The 16,467-nt window shown below is 46.1% G+C and overlaps 2 protein-coding genes across 2 annotated transcripts in view; both read left to right on the forward strand.

The window, feature by feature from the left end:
• The window catches only part of LOC101841568 (vomeronasal type-2 receptor 116-like), a 42,708-nt gene extending 38,766 nt beyond the window's left edge, over positions 1-3,942 (forward strand). The window contains exon 6 of the mRNA XM_040738804.1: positions 3,035-3,942. Coding sequence (XP_040594738.1) covers positions 3,035-3,942 — 908 coding nt within the window. The remainder of the gene's footprint in view (positions 1-3,034) is intronic.
• A 747-nt stretch (positions 3,943-4,689) lies between these two features.
• LOC121132752 lies at positions 4,690-16,467 on the forward strand. Its single transcript, XM_040737048.1, is given in 8 exon segments — positions 4,690-4,722; positions 5,053-5,183; positions 8,093-8,249; positions 9,611-11,146; positions 12,301-12,507; positions 14,033-14,925; positions 14,991-15,048; positions 15,050-16,467. Coding segments are annotated over 8 exon segments (4,359 nt in total). The 3' UTR covers positions 16,394-16,467.

Raw genomic sequence — 16,467 nt, forward strand, 5'->3', positions numbered from 1 at the left:
TTTGTGGAGTACAGATTTTCAAAGTATGCCCTGATGATCCTCTGGATTTCCTCAGAGTCCGTTGTTATTTCCCCTTTTTCATTTCTGATGTTGTTAATTAGCATGCTCTCTCTCTGTCTTTTGGTTAGTTTGGACAGAGGTTTTTCTATTTTGTTGATTTTTTCAAAGAACCAACTCTTTGTTTGATTGATTCTTCTCAATGTTCTCCTGGTTTCTACTTGATTGATTTCAACCCTCAATTTGATTATTTCCTGGCATCTGCTCCTCCTGGGTGAGTTTGCTTCTTTTTGTTCTAGAACGTTCATCTGTGCTATTAATTCTCTAGTATGGCTGTTCTCCAGTTTTTTCATGTGGGCACTTAGTGCTATAAACTTTCCTCTCAGCACTGCTTTCAAAGTGTCCCATAGGTTTGCGTATGCAGTGTCTTCATTCTCATTGAATTCTAGGAAGTCTTTAATTTCTTTTTTATTTCTTCCTTTACTCAGGGATGGTACAATTGAGCATTGTTCAATTTCCATGAGTTTGTAGGGTTTCTGCGATTTGTGTTATTGTTGAATTCTAATTTTAATGCATGGTGGTCTGAGAAGATACAGGGGGTTATTCCAATTTTCTTGTATCTGTGAAGATTTGCTATGTTTCCTATTATGTGGTCAATTTTAGAGAAGGTTCCATGTGGTGCCGAGAAGAAGGTATATCCCTTTGTGTTTGGGTGGAATGTTCTATAGATGTCTGTTAAACCCAGTTGGGTCATAACTTCTATTAGTTCTTTTGTTTCTTTGTTAAGTTTCTGTCTGGAGGTCCTGTCTAGTGGTGAGAGCGGAGTGTTGAAGTCTCCTACTATTAGTGTGTGCGATTTTATGTGCAATTTGAGGTTTAGTAATGTTTCCTTCCCAAATGTAGGTGCCTTTGTATTTGGGGAGTAGATCTTTAAAACTGAGACTTCATCTTGATGGACTTTTCCTTTGATGAATATGAAATGTCCTTCTTCATATTTGATTTTAATTTGATTTTAATTTGAAGTCTAGTTTGTTAGATATTAGGATTGCTACACCCGCTTGTTTCTTGGGTCCGTGTGATTGGAAAATCTTTTCCCAACCCTTTACTCTGAGATACCGTCCGTCTTTGATGTCGAGATGTGTTTCTTGTATGCAGCAGAAGGATGTGTTCTGTCTTCATATCCATTCTGCTAGTCTGTGTCTTTTTATAGGCAAGTTGAGGCCGTTGACATTGAGGGATATCAATGACCATTGATTGATGATTCTTGTTTGTGCTTGATTTATTGGTAGTGAAGTTATTTTGTGTAGTTTCTCCTCCCTTTTTCTTTTGGTGTTATGTGAAGTGGGATTATATATTGCCTGTGTCTTTGTGAGAGTAGTTATCTTCCTTTGATCTAAGTTTTCCTTCTAGCACTTTCTGTAGAGCTGGATTCATGGACACGTATTGTTTAAATCTGGCTTTGTGATGGAATATTTTGTTTTCTCCATCTATGGTAATTGCAAGCTTTGCTGGATATAGTAGTCTGGGCTGGCATCCTTGTTCCCTTAGCGTTTATAGGACATCTATCTAGGTTCTTCTGGCTTTCATCGTTTCCATTGAGAAGTCAGGTGTAATTCGGATAGGTCTGCTTTTATATGTTACTTGGCCTTTTTCTTTAGCTGCTCTTAATATTTTCTCTTTATTCTGTAGGTTTGATGTTTTGATTATTATATGGCGAGGTGACTTCTTTTTCTGGTCCAGCCTATTTGGTGTTCTGCCAGATTCTTGTATTTTCATAGGCATATCCTTCTTTAGGTTAGGGAAGTTTTCTTCTATGATTTTGTTGAATATGTTTTCTGTACCTTTGAGCTGTATTTCTTTGCCTTCTATACGTATTATTGTCAGGCTTGGCTTCTTCATGGTGTCCCATATTTCCTGGATATTTTGTGTTAGGGATTTATTGGTTTTGAGATTTTCTTTGGTTGATGACTCTATATCCTCCAATGAGTCGTCAACACCTGAGATTTTCTCTTCTATCTCTTGTATTCTATTGGTGATACTTGCATCTGTAGTTCCTGATCATTTTCTCAGCTTTTCCATTTCCAGCATCCCCTCATTCTGTGTTTTCTTTATTGTTTCTATTTCAGCTTTCAATCTGTCTGAATTGTTTCCTTCATTTGTTTGGTTGTTTTTTCTTGGTACTCTTTAGATTCTTTGAGAGATTTGTTTATTTCTTGAAATTTCCCCCCATATCATGGATTTTTGTTTGTTTTTTCCTCTATTTCTTTAAGGGATTTCCTTGTTTCTTCTTTGAGGGTCTCTATCATCTTCATAAAATGATTTTTAAGGTCTGTCTCCTCTGCTTCATCTATGTAGTGATTTTCAGGTCTTGCTGGCATTGGTTCCCTAGATTCTGGTGGAGTTATGTTGGTCTTTTGATTGCTGAGTGAGCTCTTATTCTGTCTTCTTCCCATTTCTTCTTCCAGTGGGTGCTGGTGGGGTCTTTCTGTCTCTACTGATCTCCTTCCTTCTCGAAGCTGACTGGGATCACGGGAGATTGGGGCCTGGAAGGGCTGATGTCTTTCCTGTGTGGGTGGGTCTTCTGGATACCAGGAGAGGCCCCTGAAGACAGAGGGGATGGGGGTTGGGCAGAGGATGGGGAGTGTCCCCCTGGAGACCCAAGCTCACCTATCTGGGATCGCCCCTGATCGCAAGGATTAAAGGTGTGTGCAGCCATGCCTGACTAGTTTTTTTATTCTCTTTTCTGTTTTGTTTTGCTGTTTGTGTTTTATTTTTCTTTTGATATGCTATAATTATATAGAGATAAGAAAAGACATTTCATGATAATAGAAAAGAATATTCATTTACTTGCTTGGTTCTAAAGAAGATGTACAATATTAAATGGGGAAAATCTTCAAAGCAGTAGGCTTCATTGTCTTCAGTGATCAGAAGAACAATTGGATTCCTTTACCCAATGTACTACTTTGATACGTGAATGGAATTACAATGTGTAAATATCACTAAAGTTGTACTGATGTCGCATTACTTTTCTTGCCAGATATGGATCAGTGTATGAAGTGTCCAGATGATCAGTATGCCAGCACAAAACAAACACACTGCCTCCAAAGATCTGTGACATTTCTGGCATATGAAAATCCTTTGGGGATAACACTGGCTATCATGGCCCTGTGCTTGTGTACACTCACAGGACTTGTCCTTGTGGTGTTTGTAAAGCACCAAAACACCCCTGTTGTGAAGGCCAATAACAGGACTCTCAGTTACATCCTGCTCATCTCCCTCACCTTCTGTTTTCTCTGCTCCTTGCTCTTCATTGGTCAACCCAACACAGCCACCTGCATCCTACAACAGATCACATTTGGAGTTGTCTTCACAGTGGCTGTGTCTACTGTCTTGGCCAAAACCATAACTGTGGTCCTGGCCTTCAAGATCACTACACCAGGAAGAATGATGACAGGCTTGCTTAAATCAGGGGCACCCAAATGCACCATTCCCATCTGTACAATTATACAAATTATCATCTGTGGAATCTGGCTAGGAACATCTCCTCCCTATGTAGACACAGATGCACACTCTGAACATGGTCAGATCATCATTTTGTGCAATAAGGGCTCTGTCACAGCCTTCTACTGTGTCCTGGGATACTTGTGGGCTCTGTCCATAGGGAGTTTCACTGTAGCATTTTTGGCCAGGAACCTGCCAGACACCTTCAATGAAGCCAAATATCTGACATTCAGCATGCTGGTGTTCTGCAGTGTCTGGGTCACCTTCCTCCCTGTCTACCATAGTACTAAAGGAAATATCATGGTGGCTGTGGAGGTCTTCTCTATCTTGGCCTCCAGTGCAGGACTCCTATGCTGTATTTTCATCCCCAAGTGCTATATCATTCTCATGAGACCTGATAAGAACTCATTAAAAGTCATGAGAGATAGAGTTCACTGGAAATAAGCAGTCTTTAGGATAACTCATGTTACATTTTTAGGGTTTTGAGTAGTGTCAATAGAAATTCTCTTGTAAAACTCTTATACATACTTTATACATCAATCAAGACTGACTAACTAGTTGGATATTCTGTATTTCTGGAACATTGTAATGTTTGATGTCCAGCACTAAATTATCTTGGGCTGTCTTATTCTTCTAATTAGCCAGCTGTAACTTCTACCTGTATATGGTTTCTAAATAAATAATTTTGTAATGTACAAACTGATCTTAGCTTCTACCAAAGAAAGACTAATATAGTAAAGGATAACATCAAACATTAATTCATAGTACAGAATTCCAAGGATTGCTGTAACTTACCACATGACTATACTAGAAATGTATTTTGAAATTATCTTTATTTGTTGATTTATTTTTTCTGTTATGGTAAAAATTACATGAAAAAAATCATCACATTATATTTTAAATAACCTGTGTTCTCAGTCCTTGTTCACTCATATTTGACCCCAATATAAACTCTTTCTCACCACGTTTGAGGAAAGGGGTGTTTGTTTATAACTGAGGAAAAACTAATTTGATTATCCATTCCAGTCTTATGAAATAACTAATATCACAGATGATGACTACAGCAGATTTATATTTGACTGGAATGTAACAACACCATGAAATCATAACTCTGGTGAATCTATGATGGTATTGGCTGACAACATTAACAAAAATGCAGAGAATTTCTACTGAATCTTACAACTACATCCCATGGCCAAGATTCTTGATGTTTACATAGAAAAAGTAACATAAGCACCAACATTCAGTAATCTCTGTTTCCAAACATTGATTCAACAAGAAAATATGCTTGAGAGTTCTGCTGATATGGTTTCCCCAAAGTGATGTACTGCTCCCCTTTATCATGATCCAAAATAAATCCTTTTAAAATTATTTGTTTTATCTTTTGATATTATACCATAATCTTATTTTCAAAACCCTTTTATATTTTAATCCTGGGCCTGCCTCAATTTTTTTATTATTTGATTTAGCATACAAGTACATATATGTTGCAAATATATGTTCCAAAATACCTAAATATTCCCTGTTAAGTCTGTATAATGTTGCCTTGTGTAGGTTACCATTTCAGAAAACCACAACAAGTCAAAATACACAGTTTTTGGAGTACAGTCCAACAGATACATCTCCAAAACAATTCCTTCACCTAAGCCTCAGGGAACAGGATGGAAGAGGATGAGGAAAGATTGGTAGTGCGAGTGTATTGGGAAGTTTGAGCTAATGTTATGTCTCATTGTAAAGTCAGAGATAGATAATCAAAGTTTTAACCATATGACCACCTAAACATGAGCCCAACTATACGCATTCCAAAGTGGTTAAAGAAAGGTCCACAAGTCCTGAACCGTATACAACTCACTACAGGCAACTGAGGAAAGCTAAGAAAGTGACAAATAGGCTTCTTCAGGAAAGAGCACATCAACTGGGTGTTCAATGCCTCAACCCTGAACTATAGAATTTTCCTGAGCCATTACACCAGCTTGAAATGTAACCTGGTTCCCTTGGAACACATATTTAGGTGGCTCTATGTGAGTTGTGGTCTTAGTTCATGGAAACAAAACCTGGGAATTTAGATTTCATGAGGAAGACCATTCTCATCAGACTCTGTCTTTGGACACACATTTGAATTTTACAATTCCCTGGCATCATTGTATTAGATGCTGTCCTTGTAACCTTTGCTAACACACTAGTACAGAGTAAGAGGTTGCATTAAACCCTAGACTGAGATATTTAACAGTTACAGGTGCTTTCACATCTCTCTTGGCTATGTCTTTATACTGTGAAATGACTTTACTTCAAACACCATAGACATTTATAACTCTTTGCTTCATTTCTTGCCTAATCTCACCTGTCCAGGACCTTCTGACTTTCAGAGTTTCCATTGAGAAGTAGGGTGTAACTATAATAGGTCTGCCTTTATACGTTACTTGTCCCCTTTCCTTTGCAACTCTTATATCCCTTTTCCTTTGCAACTCTTAGTATTTTTCTTTATTGTATATGTCTATTGTTTTGACTATTATATAGTGAGAGGACATTGTCAGGGTTGAGTTTATTTGGTGTTGTGTAAGCTTCTTGTGCTTTCATGGGCATATCCTTCTTTAGGTTGGAAAAGTTTACTTCTATGAATTTGTCGGATATGTTTTATGTGCTTTTGAGTTGGTACTTTTCTCCTTCTAATATCCCTATTATTCTCAGGTTTGGTCCTTTCATGTGTTCCAAATTTCCTGGATGTTCTGTGTTAAGAATTTGTTGACTTTAAAAATTTCTTTGACAAAAAATTCTGTTTTCTCTATTATATCTTCAATATTTGAGATTCTCTCTGCCATCTCTTCAATTCTGTTGATTATGCTTGCATATGTAGTTCCATTTCCAGAATTTCCTTGGTTTCTGTTTTCGTTATTGCCTCTATTTCAGTTTTCAAGTCTTGGACTGTTTCTTTCACTTGTCTATTTGTTTTTATTGGTTTTCTTGACTTTCTTTAAGGAATTTATTGATTTCTTCCATTTTTTGGCCTTTTTCTCCATTTCTTTTAGATAATTTTTCATTTCTTCTTTAAGGACCTCTGCCATCTTCATAAAGTTACTTTTAAGTTCATTTTCTTTTGCTTCATTTGCAATTGTATGTTCATGCTTCGTTGTTTTGAACCACTTGTTTCTGGTGCTGCCACATTGCCCTTTATGTTGTTGAATGTATTATTACACTGCTGTCTTAGCCTAGATACATGGATGAGGGCCTAGGTCCTGCCCCAAATGATGTGACAGTCTTTGATGATCCCCCCTGAGTATCAGATGGGACATGGGATGGGATGATGGGGAAATGAGAGGACAGGAGAGAGAGGGAACTGCGATTGGTATGTATAATAAGATTGCTTTTAATTTAATTAGAAACTAATTTAAAAAAACAATATTTATTTAGCAAAACTCAGTAATGGATTCCAACACTAAGGCTTATGTTGTCCCAAGACCCAAGGACTTGATCCAGTAACAGAGTCCCAGTCATATTCTCCTTACTATGGGTGGGCTTCAGATTCAATTAAAAAGTGATTAGTTGCCAGGTGTTGGTGGCTCATGCCTTTAATCCCAGCACTGAGGAGGCAGAGGCAGGCAGATCTCTGTGAATTCAAGACCAGCCTAGTCTACAGAGTGAGTTCCAGGACAACCTCCAAAGCCACAGAGAAACCCTGTCTTGAAAAACCACAAAAAAGAAACGTGGTTAGTTATGCTCAAAAGAGTAATAAAACTATCACAATTCTTTTTATTTTCATCTTCAGGCAAAGGGAATTTGCATTTATGAGGTATGTGCTGATACTAATGGGCATCATGGTGAATGCCAAGTTGCTCTGCTGGATGCTATAAAAATGAGATGAGGCAGAGGGCAGAGGTGAGCTCTGGGTCCCCATCTTAGACCGGAATTCCTCGTGGATCTCCTGGCCTAGGGACCACAGCCAGGTAGATGTGCCCCCTATGGACGACCAAACAACCAGGACCCTGCAGCAATAGCAGGTCCACTCCTGCCCGCACTTGGGACAGAGGACAGAAGACAGAGAGCAGAGGCCAGAGAGTGTTGGATTTGCTTGCACCCAACAAAAGGGAACCTTGGTTGTCTACCCACCAGGAGAAGAGGCTCTTTCTACACCCACTGGAAGAAGTGATGTGAAAAAGGCAATAGAACACACTCAGCAACAGAAAAGCAAATATGACACCACCAGAGTCTAGAAATTCTACACCAGTAAGACCTAAATACCCCAATGCAGATGAAGCAGAAGGGAATGACCTCATAAACACCTTCATGAAAATGATAGAGGCCCTCAGAAAGGATGTGAGAAAATTCCTTAAAGAAATGGAAGAAAAAACAAACCAAAAAATGCAAGAAATCGAAGAAAAAACAAACCAAAAAATCCAACAAATGCAAGAAAGGGAGGAAAACATACATTATACAATGGAAAAAAGAAGGCATCTTCAACAAATGGTGCTGGAATAACTGGATGCTGGCATGAAGAAGACGCAGATAGATCCATGTCTATCGCCATACTGAAAGACCCTGGCCCAGTCTAACAGGCAGCTGAAAGCTGAGGCTTATGGAAAATTCCATTCCTCCACAGCTGCATAGTCATTGCCTATCAAAAGGAAGCTCAGCCTAAGGACACAGGCTGCCTGGTGGCAAACACAAAGATATCTATGGGCGGCCAGATGGCCCGCTCATCAAGGTTGAGCAAACACAAAGATATCTGTGGGCGGTCGGATGGCCCGCTCATCAAGGTTGAGCAAACACAAAGATATCTATGGGCGGTCGGATGGCCCGCTCAGCAAGGTTAAGCAAACACAGAGATATCTGTGGGCGGCCAGATGGCCAGCCCAGCAAGGTTGAGCAAACACAGAAACCGATTGTTCCTCGGACAGGGCCAAGACTAGAGTTCCAAGAAAAACCTCAATTGCCCTGAACCCTAGCCTCATTTAAATTGTCCAATCAGGGTCCTGTTACTAAGCTTCTTGCTTCTGTCCCGCGCTTTTTGCTATAAAAGAACCCCTGAGTCCCCAGCTCGGCGCGCTCTCAGTTCCCCGAGACTGAGACGCCGGGGTACCCGCGTGTTACCAATAAAAGCCTCTTGCTGTTGCATCCAAGTTCATGGTCTCGCTGTTCCTTGGGTACGGGTCTCCCTTCCGTGAAAGTATCCCTTTTGGGATCTTTCATTTGGGGGCTCGTCCCGGATTGAGACCCCCGCCCAGGGACCACCGACCCACCTCTGGGAGGTAAGAATCGTCCGGACTCAATTTCTGTTGTCTATTGTCTGTCTTCGCCTGTTACTTTCCTGCGCCCGCGTCTGTAGTATACAGCTGTATGCATCTGTATCTGGCGGCACCGAGGAGGAACTGACGAGTTCATACTCCCGACCGCAGCTCCAGGAGACGTCCTGGTAGCGTCTGGAGTCCTTAAGGACTCATCTGGGTTAGGGGTAGATGTCTAGGAATCTGCCCCGTCTGTTTGGGGAAGTCCCGCTGACCGAGGGATTTTCCATCCTTGTAGGGGACGAGGACGGGAGCACGAGGCGCCCGTCCCCGAGGCCATCTGAATTTTTGCTTTTGACTTTACGTCAAAGCCGCGCAGCGAAAATCTGTTTGTTTTTGTTTCTTATCTGTTCGTCCGTCTTAGTGTCGTTTGTCATCACTCTCGAGGAAATGGGCCAGACAGTTACCACTCCGCTCAGTCTGACCCTTTCACATTGGCAACAGGTTCAGGAGTACGCTCACAACCAGTCTGTCGATGTGCGCAAGAAGAGATGGATCACCTTTTGCTCTTCCGAGTGGCCAGCTTTAAATGTTGGCTGGCCATGAGATGGCACCTTTAACCCTCAAATTATCTTCCAGGTGAAAGAGAAAGTCATGGATCCTGGGCCCCACAGCCATCCGGACCAAGTACCCTACATAGTCACCTGGGAAGCGTTAGTTTATAACCCTCCTCCCTGGGTGCGCCCCTTTGTGCACCCGGGAGGTCCCTCCTCCTCCTCTTCCCTAACCCCCGCCAATTCCAACCCATCCGCACCCCCCTTCCGCCCCCTTTGACCCCCTCCCCGCATCCTCAGTCCTCCCATTCTGGCCTTTACCCCACCGTAACTAAGCAGAAAGAGAAAAGAGGAGACCCCAAGGTCCTCCCTCCAGAAGACGGTCTCCTATTGGATCTTCTGACAGAGGAACCCCCACCGTACCAGGCTCCTCCGGCAGGTCAACTGGCAGCGGCAGCAGCCGAGGCCCAACCTTTGCCTCCTACCGACCCGGAGCCCTCACCTATGGCCTCCAGACTGCGAGGCCGCAGGGAGCAGCCCGCTCCGGATTCCACTGCCCTGCCCCTCCGGACGGGCCACGATGGCCAATTACAATACTGGCCGTTTTCTGCCTCCGATCTTTATAACTGGAAAAATAATAACCCCTCCTTTTCAGCAGACCCCGTGAGACTGACTGATCTATTAGAGTCGGTTCTCACTACCCATCAGCCCACCTGGGACGATTGCCAACAGCTTTTGCAGGTCCTCCTAACTTCGGAGGAAAAACAGCGGGTCCTTCTTGAAGCCTGGAAGAATGTTCCTGGGGCAAATGGACAACCTACGCAGCTTCCAAATGAAATTGATGCTGCTTTCCCCCTTGACCGCCCCGACTGGGACTTCACCACTGAGGCAGGTAGGACCCATCTACGTCTTTATCGCCAGTTGCTTGTAGCGGGTCTCCGAGGGGCGGGTAGGCGCCCTACAAATTTGGCCCAGGTAAAACAGATAGTTCAGAAGGCAGAGGAATCGCCAGCCGCATTCTTAGAAAGACTTAAGGAAGCTTACAGAATGTATACCCCATATGACCCTGAGGACCCCGGGCAAGCCACTGGCCTGACCATGTCCTTCATCTGGCAGTCGGCCGCCGACATCAGAAACAAATTACAGCGGCTGGAAAATTTACAGGGTTGTACTCTACCAGACGTATTAAGAGAGGCGGAGCGCATCTTTAACAAGAGAGAAACCCAGGAAGAGAGGGAAGAGAGATGGAGGAAAGAGGATCAAGAGAGGGCAGAACGTCAGAGACAGGAAACTGAAGAGAGGGAGATAGCGAGGGACAAGAAGCGTAACAGAGAAATGACTAAACTGTTGGCCACAGTAGTCGCAGAGCAGAGACAGGATAGGCAGAGAGAGGGACAAAGGGGGCCTCGCCTAGAAAGAGACCAATGTGCATACTGCAAGGAAAGAGGACATTGGGCACGGGAGTGCCCCAAGAAACAAAGAAGGACCTTTCAAAGACCCAAACCCCGTTCTCAGACCTCCGACCTCCTGAGCCTCGAAGATTAGGGAGGTCAGGGCCAGGAGCCCCCCCCCCCCCCCGAGCCCCAGGTAACCATACCAGTAGGGGGGGCATCCAGTCACCTTCTGGTCGACACGGGGGCCCAACACTCTGTTCTAAACCGGTCACCCGGCCCCCTGAGCCGCCGAACCGCCTGGGTACAAGGGGCCACCGGCGGGAAACAATATTGATGGACCACGGACCGCCAGCTCCACTTAGCGACCGGTAAGGTGATGCACTCCTTTTTACATGTTCCTGACTGTCCATACCCCCTCCTGGGTCGAGACCTCCTAACGAAGTTAAAGGCTCAGGTACACTTCGAGAAAGCCAACATAAGAGTCACGGGGCCAAAAGGGGCCCCACTCACGGTGCTGACCATAGCCTTAGAAGAAGAATATAGAATACATGAGCCCAAGGATGACTCTTTTAAGGTTAAAGACCACTGGCTGACCGACTTTCCCCAGTCCTGGGCAGAGACTGGAGGAATGGGACTAGCCCTCCAACAGGCTCCCATCATAGTCCCTTTAAAGGCATCTGCTCTCCCGGCCTCAGTTAAACAATATCCCATGTCCCGGGAGGCCCGCGATGGGATCAAACCTCACATTAGGAGGCTACTGGAGCAGGGCATTCTAACCCCCTGCCGGTCCCCCTGGAATACTCCCCTGTTGCCAGTCAAGAAACCGGGAACAAATGACTATAGGCCAGTCCAGGACCTCCGGGAGGTCAATAAGCGGGTTGAGGACATACACCCCACGGTCCCTAATCCCTACAACCTCCTGAGTGGACTGCCACCTGACTATGTTTGGTACACAGTCCTGGATTTAAAGGATGCCTTCTTCTGCCTGCGATTACACAAAGACAGTCAGCCATTGTTTGCCTTTGAGTGGCAGGATGTGGACCTGGGAATTTCGGGACAACTCACATGGACTAGGTTGCCCCAAGGGTTCAAAAATAGCCCTACCCTCTTTGATGAGGCCTTACACCAGGACCTGGCCGGATTTAGAGTCCACCACCCTGAGGTCATCCTCCTACAATATGTGGATGACATCCTGATAGCCACCAAAACAGAGGAGGAATGCCTTAGGGGGACAGAAGCTCTCTTAAAAACTTTAGGAGACTTGGGGTATAGGGCCTCTGCCAAGAAGGCCCAAATCTGCCGGACCCAGGTCACCTACTTGGGGGTACAGAATTCAGGATGGAAAACGTTGGCTAACAGAAGCCCGTAAACAGGCCATCCTTGACATCCCTCCTCCCAAGACCCCCCCGAAAACTGCAGGAATTCTTGGGAATGGCAGGTTTTTGTAGGCTATGGATCCCCGGATTCGCGGAAATGGCAGCCCCCCTATATCCCCTCACCAAGGCGGGGGTTGCCTTTGACTGTGGGGCGGGCCAGGAGAAAGCCTTCATGAACATCAAGAAGGCTCTGCTCAGCTCCCCAGCTTTGGGGCTACCTGACCTGACCAAACCCTTTGACCTATTCGTGGCCGAGCAGGAGGGCTACGCTAAAGCCCAGAAACTTGGACCCTGGAGACGGCCGGTCGCCTACCTGTCCAAGAAATTAGACCCTGTAGCGTCGGGGTGGCCACCATGTCTCCGCATGATCGCCGCCACCGCGGTCCTTATAAAAGACTCTCACAAACTGACTCTGGGGCAGCCTTTAACCATCTATGCCCCCCCACGCTATAGAGGCGGTCATCAGGCAGCCACCGGGCCGCTGGCTCACCAATGCCAGAATGACCCATTACCAGACTCTGTTGCTGGACAAGGACCGAATTCACTTCGGGGCTCCGGTGACCCTAAACCCCGCCTCGCTACTTCCCCTTCCTGGGGAAGCAGAGACTCATGACTGCTTACAGGTCCTGGCCGAGGTCCATGGGACGAGAGCTGACCTCACGGATCAACCCCTTCCCAACCCCGACCACGTCTGGTTCACGGACGGAAGCAGCTTTGTACATCAAGGGGAGCGGAAAGCCGGCGCTGCGGTGATGACTGAGTCGGAAATAATTTGGGCCAAGGCCCTGCCGCCGGGAACATCGGCCTAACGAGCAGAGCTGATCGCCTTAACACAGGCCCTGAGACTGGCAGAAGGTAAGAAACTCACTGTCTACACAGACAGCCGCTACGCCTTTGCCACAGCTCACATCCATGGTGAAATTTATAGGCGAAGGGGGCTATTGACCTCAGAGGGCAGGGACATCAAAAACAAAAAGGAAATCCTGGCCCTCTTGGGAGCTCTGCACCTGCCAACCGCCCTCAGCATCATACACTGCCCAGGGCACCAGAAAGGCGACAACCCAGTCGCCCGGGGAAATCGGAGGGCAGACCTGGCCGCCCGGGAGGCTGCCCTGGCCATGGGACACAGCAGTCACCTCCTTCAGGCAGCTGTAGTCCCTGTAACAAATGAGGCTTCCGAGGAGACCTCTCCGTCATGGGACTATGAGATAGAGGACATCAAGGCCATGAAAAGACTGGGGGCGACCCGAGTACATGATGGTCTCTGGACCTATCAAGGAAAAACTGTCCTTCCCCGCCTAATGACTAGATATCTGATTAGCAGCCTACACAAACTAACTCATTTGAGCTCCAGAAAAATGCGAGAACTATTAGCCCGGGAAGAAAATACCCGCCACCTGTTGGGAACAGAAGAAATACTAAAACAAGTGACTGAGCGATGTGACGCCTGCGCCCGCGTAAATGCGACCAGGCTAAAGCTACCCATGGGGATTCGAGCTCGGGGGCACTGGCCTGGGGTGCATTGGGAAATAGATTTCACAGAAATCAAACCAGGAAAATATGGATACAAGTACCTCCTGGTTTTTGTTGACACCTTTTCGGGATGGACTGAAGCTTACCCTACCAAGCATGAGACGGCAAAGGTGGTCACCAAGAAACTTCTTGAAGAAATCTTCCCCCGTTACGGAATGCCACAGTTATTGGGGACAGACAACGGGCCTGCCTTTGTTTCTCAGGTAAGTCAGTCTGTGGCCACCTTGTTGGGTATTGATTGGAAATTACATTGTGCTTACCGACCCCAAAGCTCAGGACAGGTAGAACGAATGAATAGAACCATTAAGGAGACTTTAACTAAATTATCACTTGCAACTGGCACTAAAGACTGGGTCCTCTTGCTCCCCCTGGCCCTTTATCGAGCCCGAAATACACCGGGCCCCCACGGACTTACCCCTTTTGAAATTTTATATGGGACTACCATTCCCTTTGTTCAGTTTTTCGATCAAGATATTTCTGATCATGCTAATTCCCCCTCTCTACAAGCCCACCTACAGGCCCTCCAACTGGTTCAGAAGGAGGTGTGGAAGCCTCTGGCCCAAGCATATCGGGACCAGAGAGACAATCTGATCGTGCCCCATCCATACCAGGTCGGAGACGCAGTCTGGGTCCGACGCCATCAGACCAAAAACCTCGAACCTCGCTGGAAGGGACCATATCTGGTTTTGCTGACAACCCCCACCACGGTGAAGGTCGACGGGATTGCCACTTGGATCCACGCGAGCCACGTCAAGCCGGCCCGGTCGGACGATCCTCAGCCACAAGGGACATGGACGGCTCAACGCACTCAAAACCCTCTAAAGACTCTCCCGGGTTGCTTGACTGTCACCTTTTGCCTGATACTCTCCCCTCCCCTTATTTGGGGAAAAAGCCCTCACACCCCCCATCAATTAACTTGGCAAGTACTCTCTCAAGGGGAGGTCGTTTGGTCACTTTCAGGCTACCACGTGCCTGGTACCTGGTGGCCCAATCTCACTCCTGATTTCTGCCAGCTGGCCGCGGGACTGGACACTTGGGACATCTCCACGTACGGTGCCAATGAGCTCCAGAAATACATGAACACTCCTTTAACGGGGGTGGAGATACATCTACAAGGGCTTGGAGACCCGCTCTGGCACGTAGGTTGCAGGAGCCCAAAAGGCAGATGCCGCCTGGCGCAAATGGATTTCTATGTCTGCCCCCGGGAGGGACAATCTAAAGCCTTAAGGTGTGGAGGATATGAGGCACATTTCTGCGCCTCATGGGGTTGTGAGACCACAGGGGACGCCTATTGGAAACCTAGTTCCTCCTGGGACTGGATCACGGTGAGCCGCAATTACTCTCGCCCTCCCCCCCCACCCCACCCACCCCCGGCAACAATGGTTGCCTCGGCAGCGGGCCAACATGGGGCTCCTGGTCCTGCAACCAACCCACCTGCCTCCCCTTGAACATTACTTTCACCCAAAAGGGCAAATTGGATTACACCCAATGGCTGGGGGGGGCGAACGTGGGGACTGAGGTGGTACATGGAGGGATACGACAAGGGCTTAAACTTCAAAATCTGTTTAAGCGTCCAAACTAATCCGGTACCTATCGGACCAAACCTAGTACTGGCTGGACTGAGACACCCATCTGACCAGTCTGGCCCGCAACCTACCTCCCCCACAATACCCAGCACAAATCCAAATGCTTCTCTCGACTCCGTTAGGCCTGGCTCTATCGAGATAAAATCCCCAGAGGGTACAGGAAGTAGATTATTAGATCTAATACAAGGAACCTATGCCACTCTAAATCTAACCCGCCTGGATAAAACTCAGGGGTGTTGGCTTTGCCTAACTCCGCGACCCCCCTACTATGAAGGCTTAGCAGTTTTGGGCAACTATACAAATCAGAGTTCAGCCGGGGCCCTCTGTGGGACAACAATGCAGCATAAACTGACTATCTCAGAAGTATCTGGAAGGGGGCTATGCATAGGTAAGGTCCCTGCAACTCATCAAAAACTATGCAATGTCACCGAGCCTTCACCTCAGAACGGCCGCTATCTGATTGCCCCTAATGGGACGTATTGGGCTTGTAGCACCGGATTAACCCCTTGTATCTCCACCACGGTACTTAATGCCACCGGTGATTACTGTGTTCTGATCGAACTATGGCCTAAGGTAATTTACCACCCCCCTGACTATGATTTAATAGAAACTGGCCACAATAAGAGGGAACCCATCTCCATCACTACTGCCATCCTACTAGGTGGACTGACCATGGGTGGCCTGGCGGCAGGGATAGGTACGGGTACCGTTGCCTTGCAAGAGACTAGGCAGTTTCAACTCCTGCAGCAGGTAATGCGCGCCGACATCCAGTCTCTAGAAGAGTCAGTCGCTGCCCTGGAAAAGTCCCTGTCCTCCCTGGCAGAAGTAGCCCTCCAAAATAGAAGGGGACTAGACCTCTTATTTTTACATCAGGGAGGAATTTGTGCTGCCCTTAAAGAAGAATGCTGTTTTTATGCTGACCATACTGGGGTGGTACGAGACAATCTGGCCAAGATAAAAGAAAGACGCCAAAAGTACCAACAACTAATTGAGTCCCAACAAGGATGGTTTCAGAACTGGTATAACAGGTCCCCTTGGTATTCGACCCTCATATCCACCATTATGGGACCCCTGATCATTATACTTTTGATTCTGATGTTTGGGCCATGCATCTTAAACAGACTGACCCAATTCATAAAAGAAAGGTTGTCGGTCGTACAATCTCTGGTCTTGACCCAACAGTACCAACAACTAAAACAGAGGGATCTCGAAATAGCAGAAACCCTTGAATGAAAGATTCCATTCAGTTACAAGAGCAATGGGGGAATGAAAGACCCTGGCCCAGTCTAACAGGCAGCTGAAAGCTG

The sequence above is a fragment of the Mesocricetus auratus genome, unplaced genomic scaffold, assembly GCF_017639785.1.
Source record: "Mesocricetus auratus isolate SY011 unplaced genomic scaffold, BCM_Maur_2.0 Super-Scaffold_100676, whole genome shotgun sequence".
NCBI classification, from domain to species: Eukaryota; Metazoa; Chordata; class Mammalia; order Rodentia; family Cricetidae; genus Mesocricetus; species Mesocricetus auratus.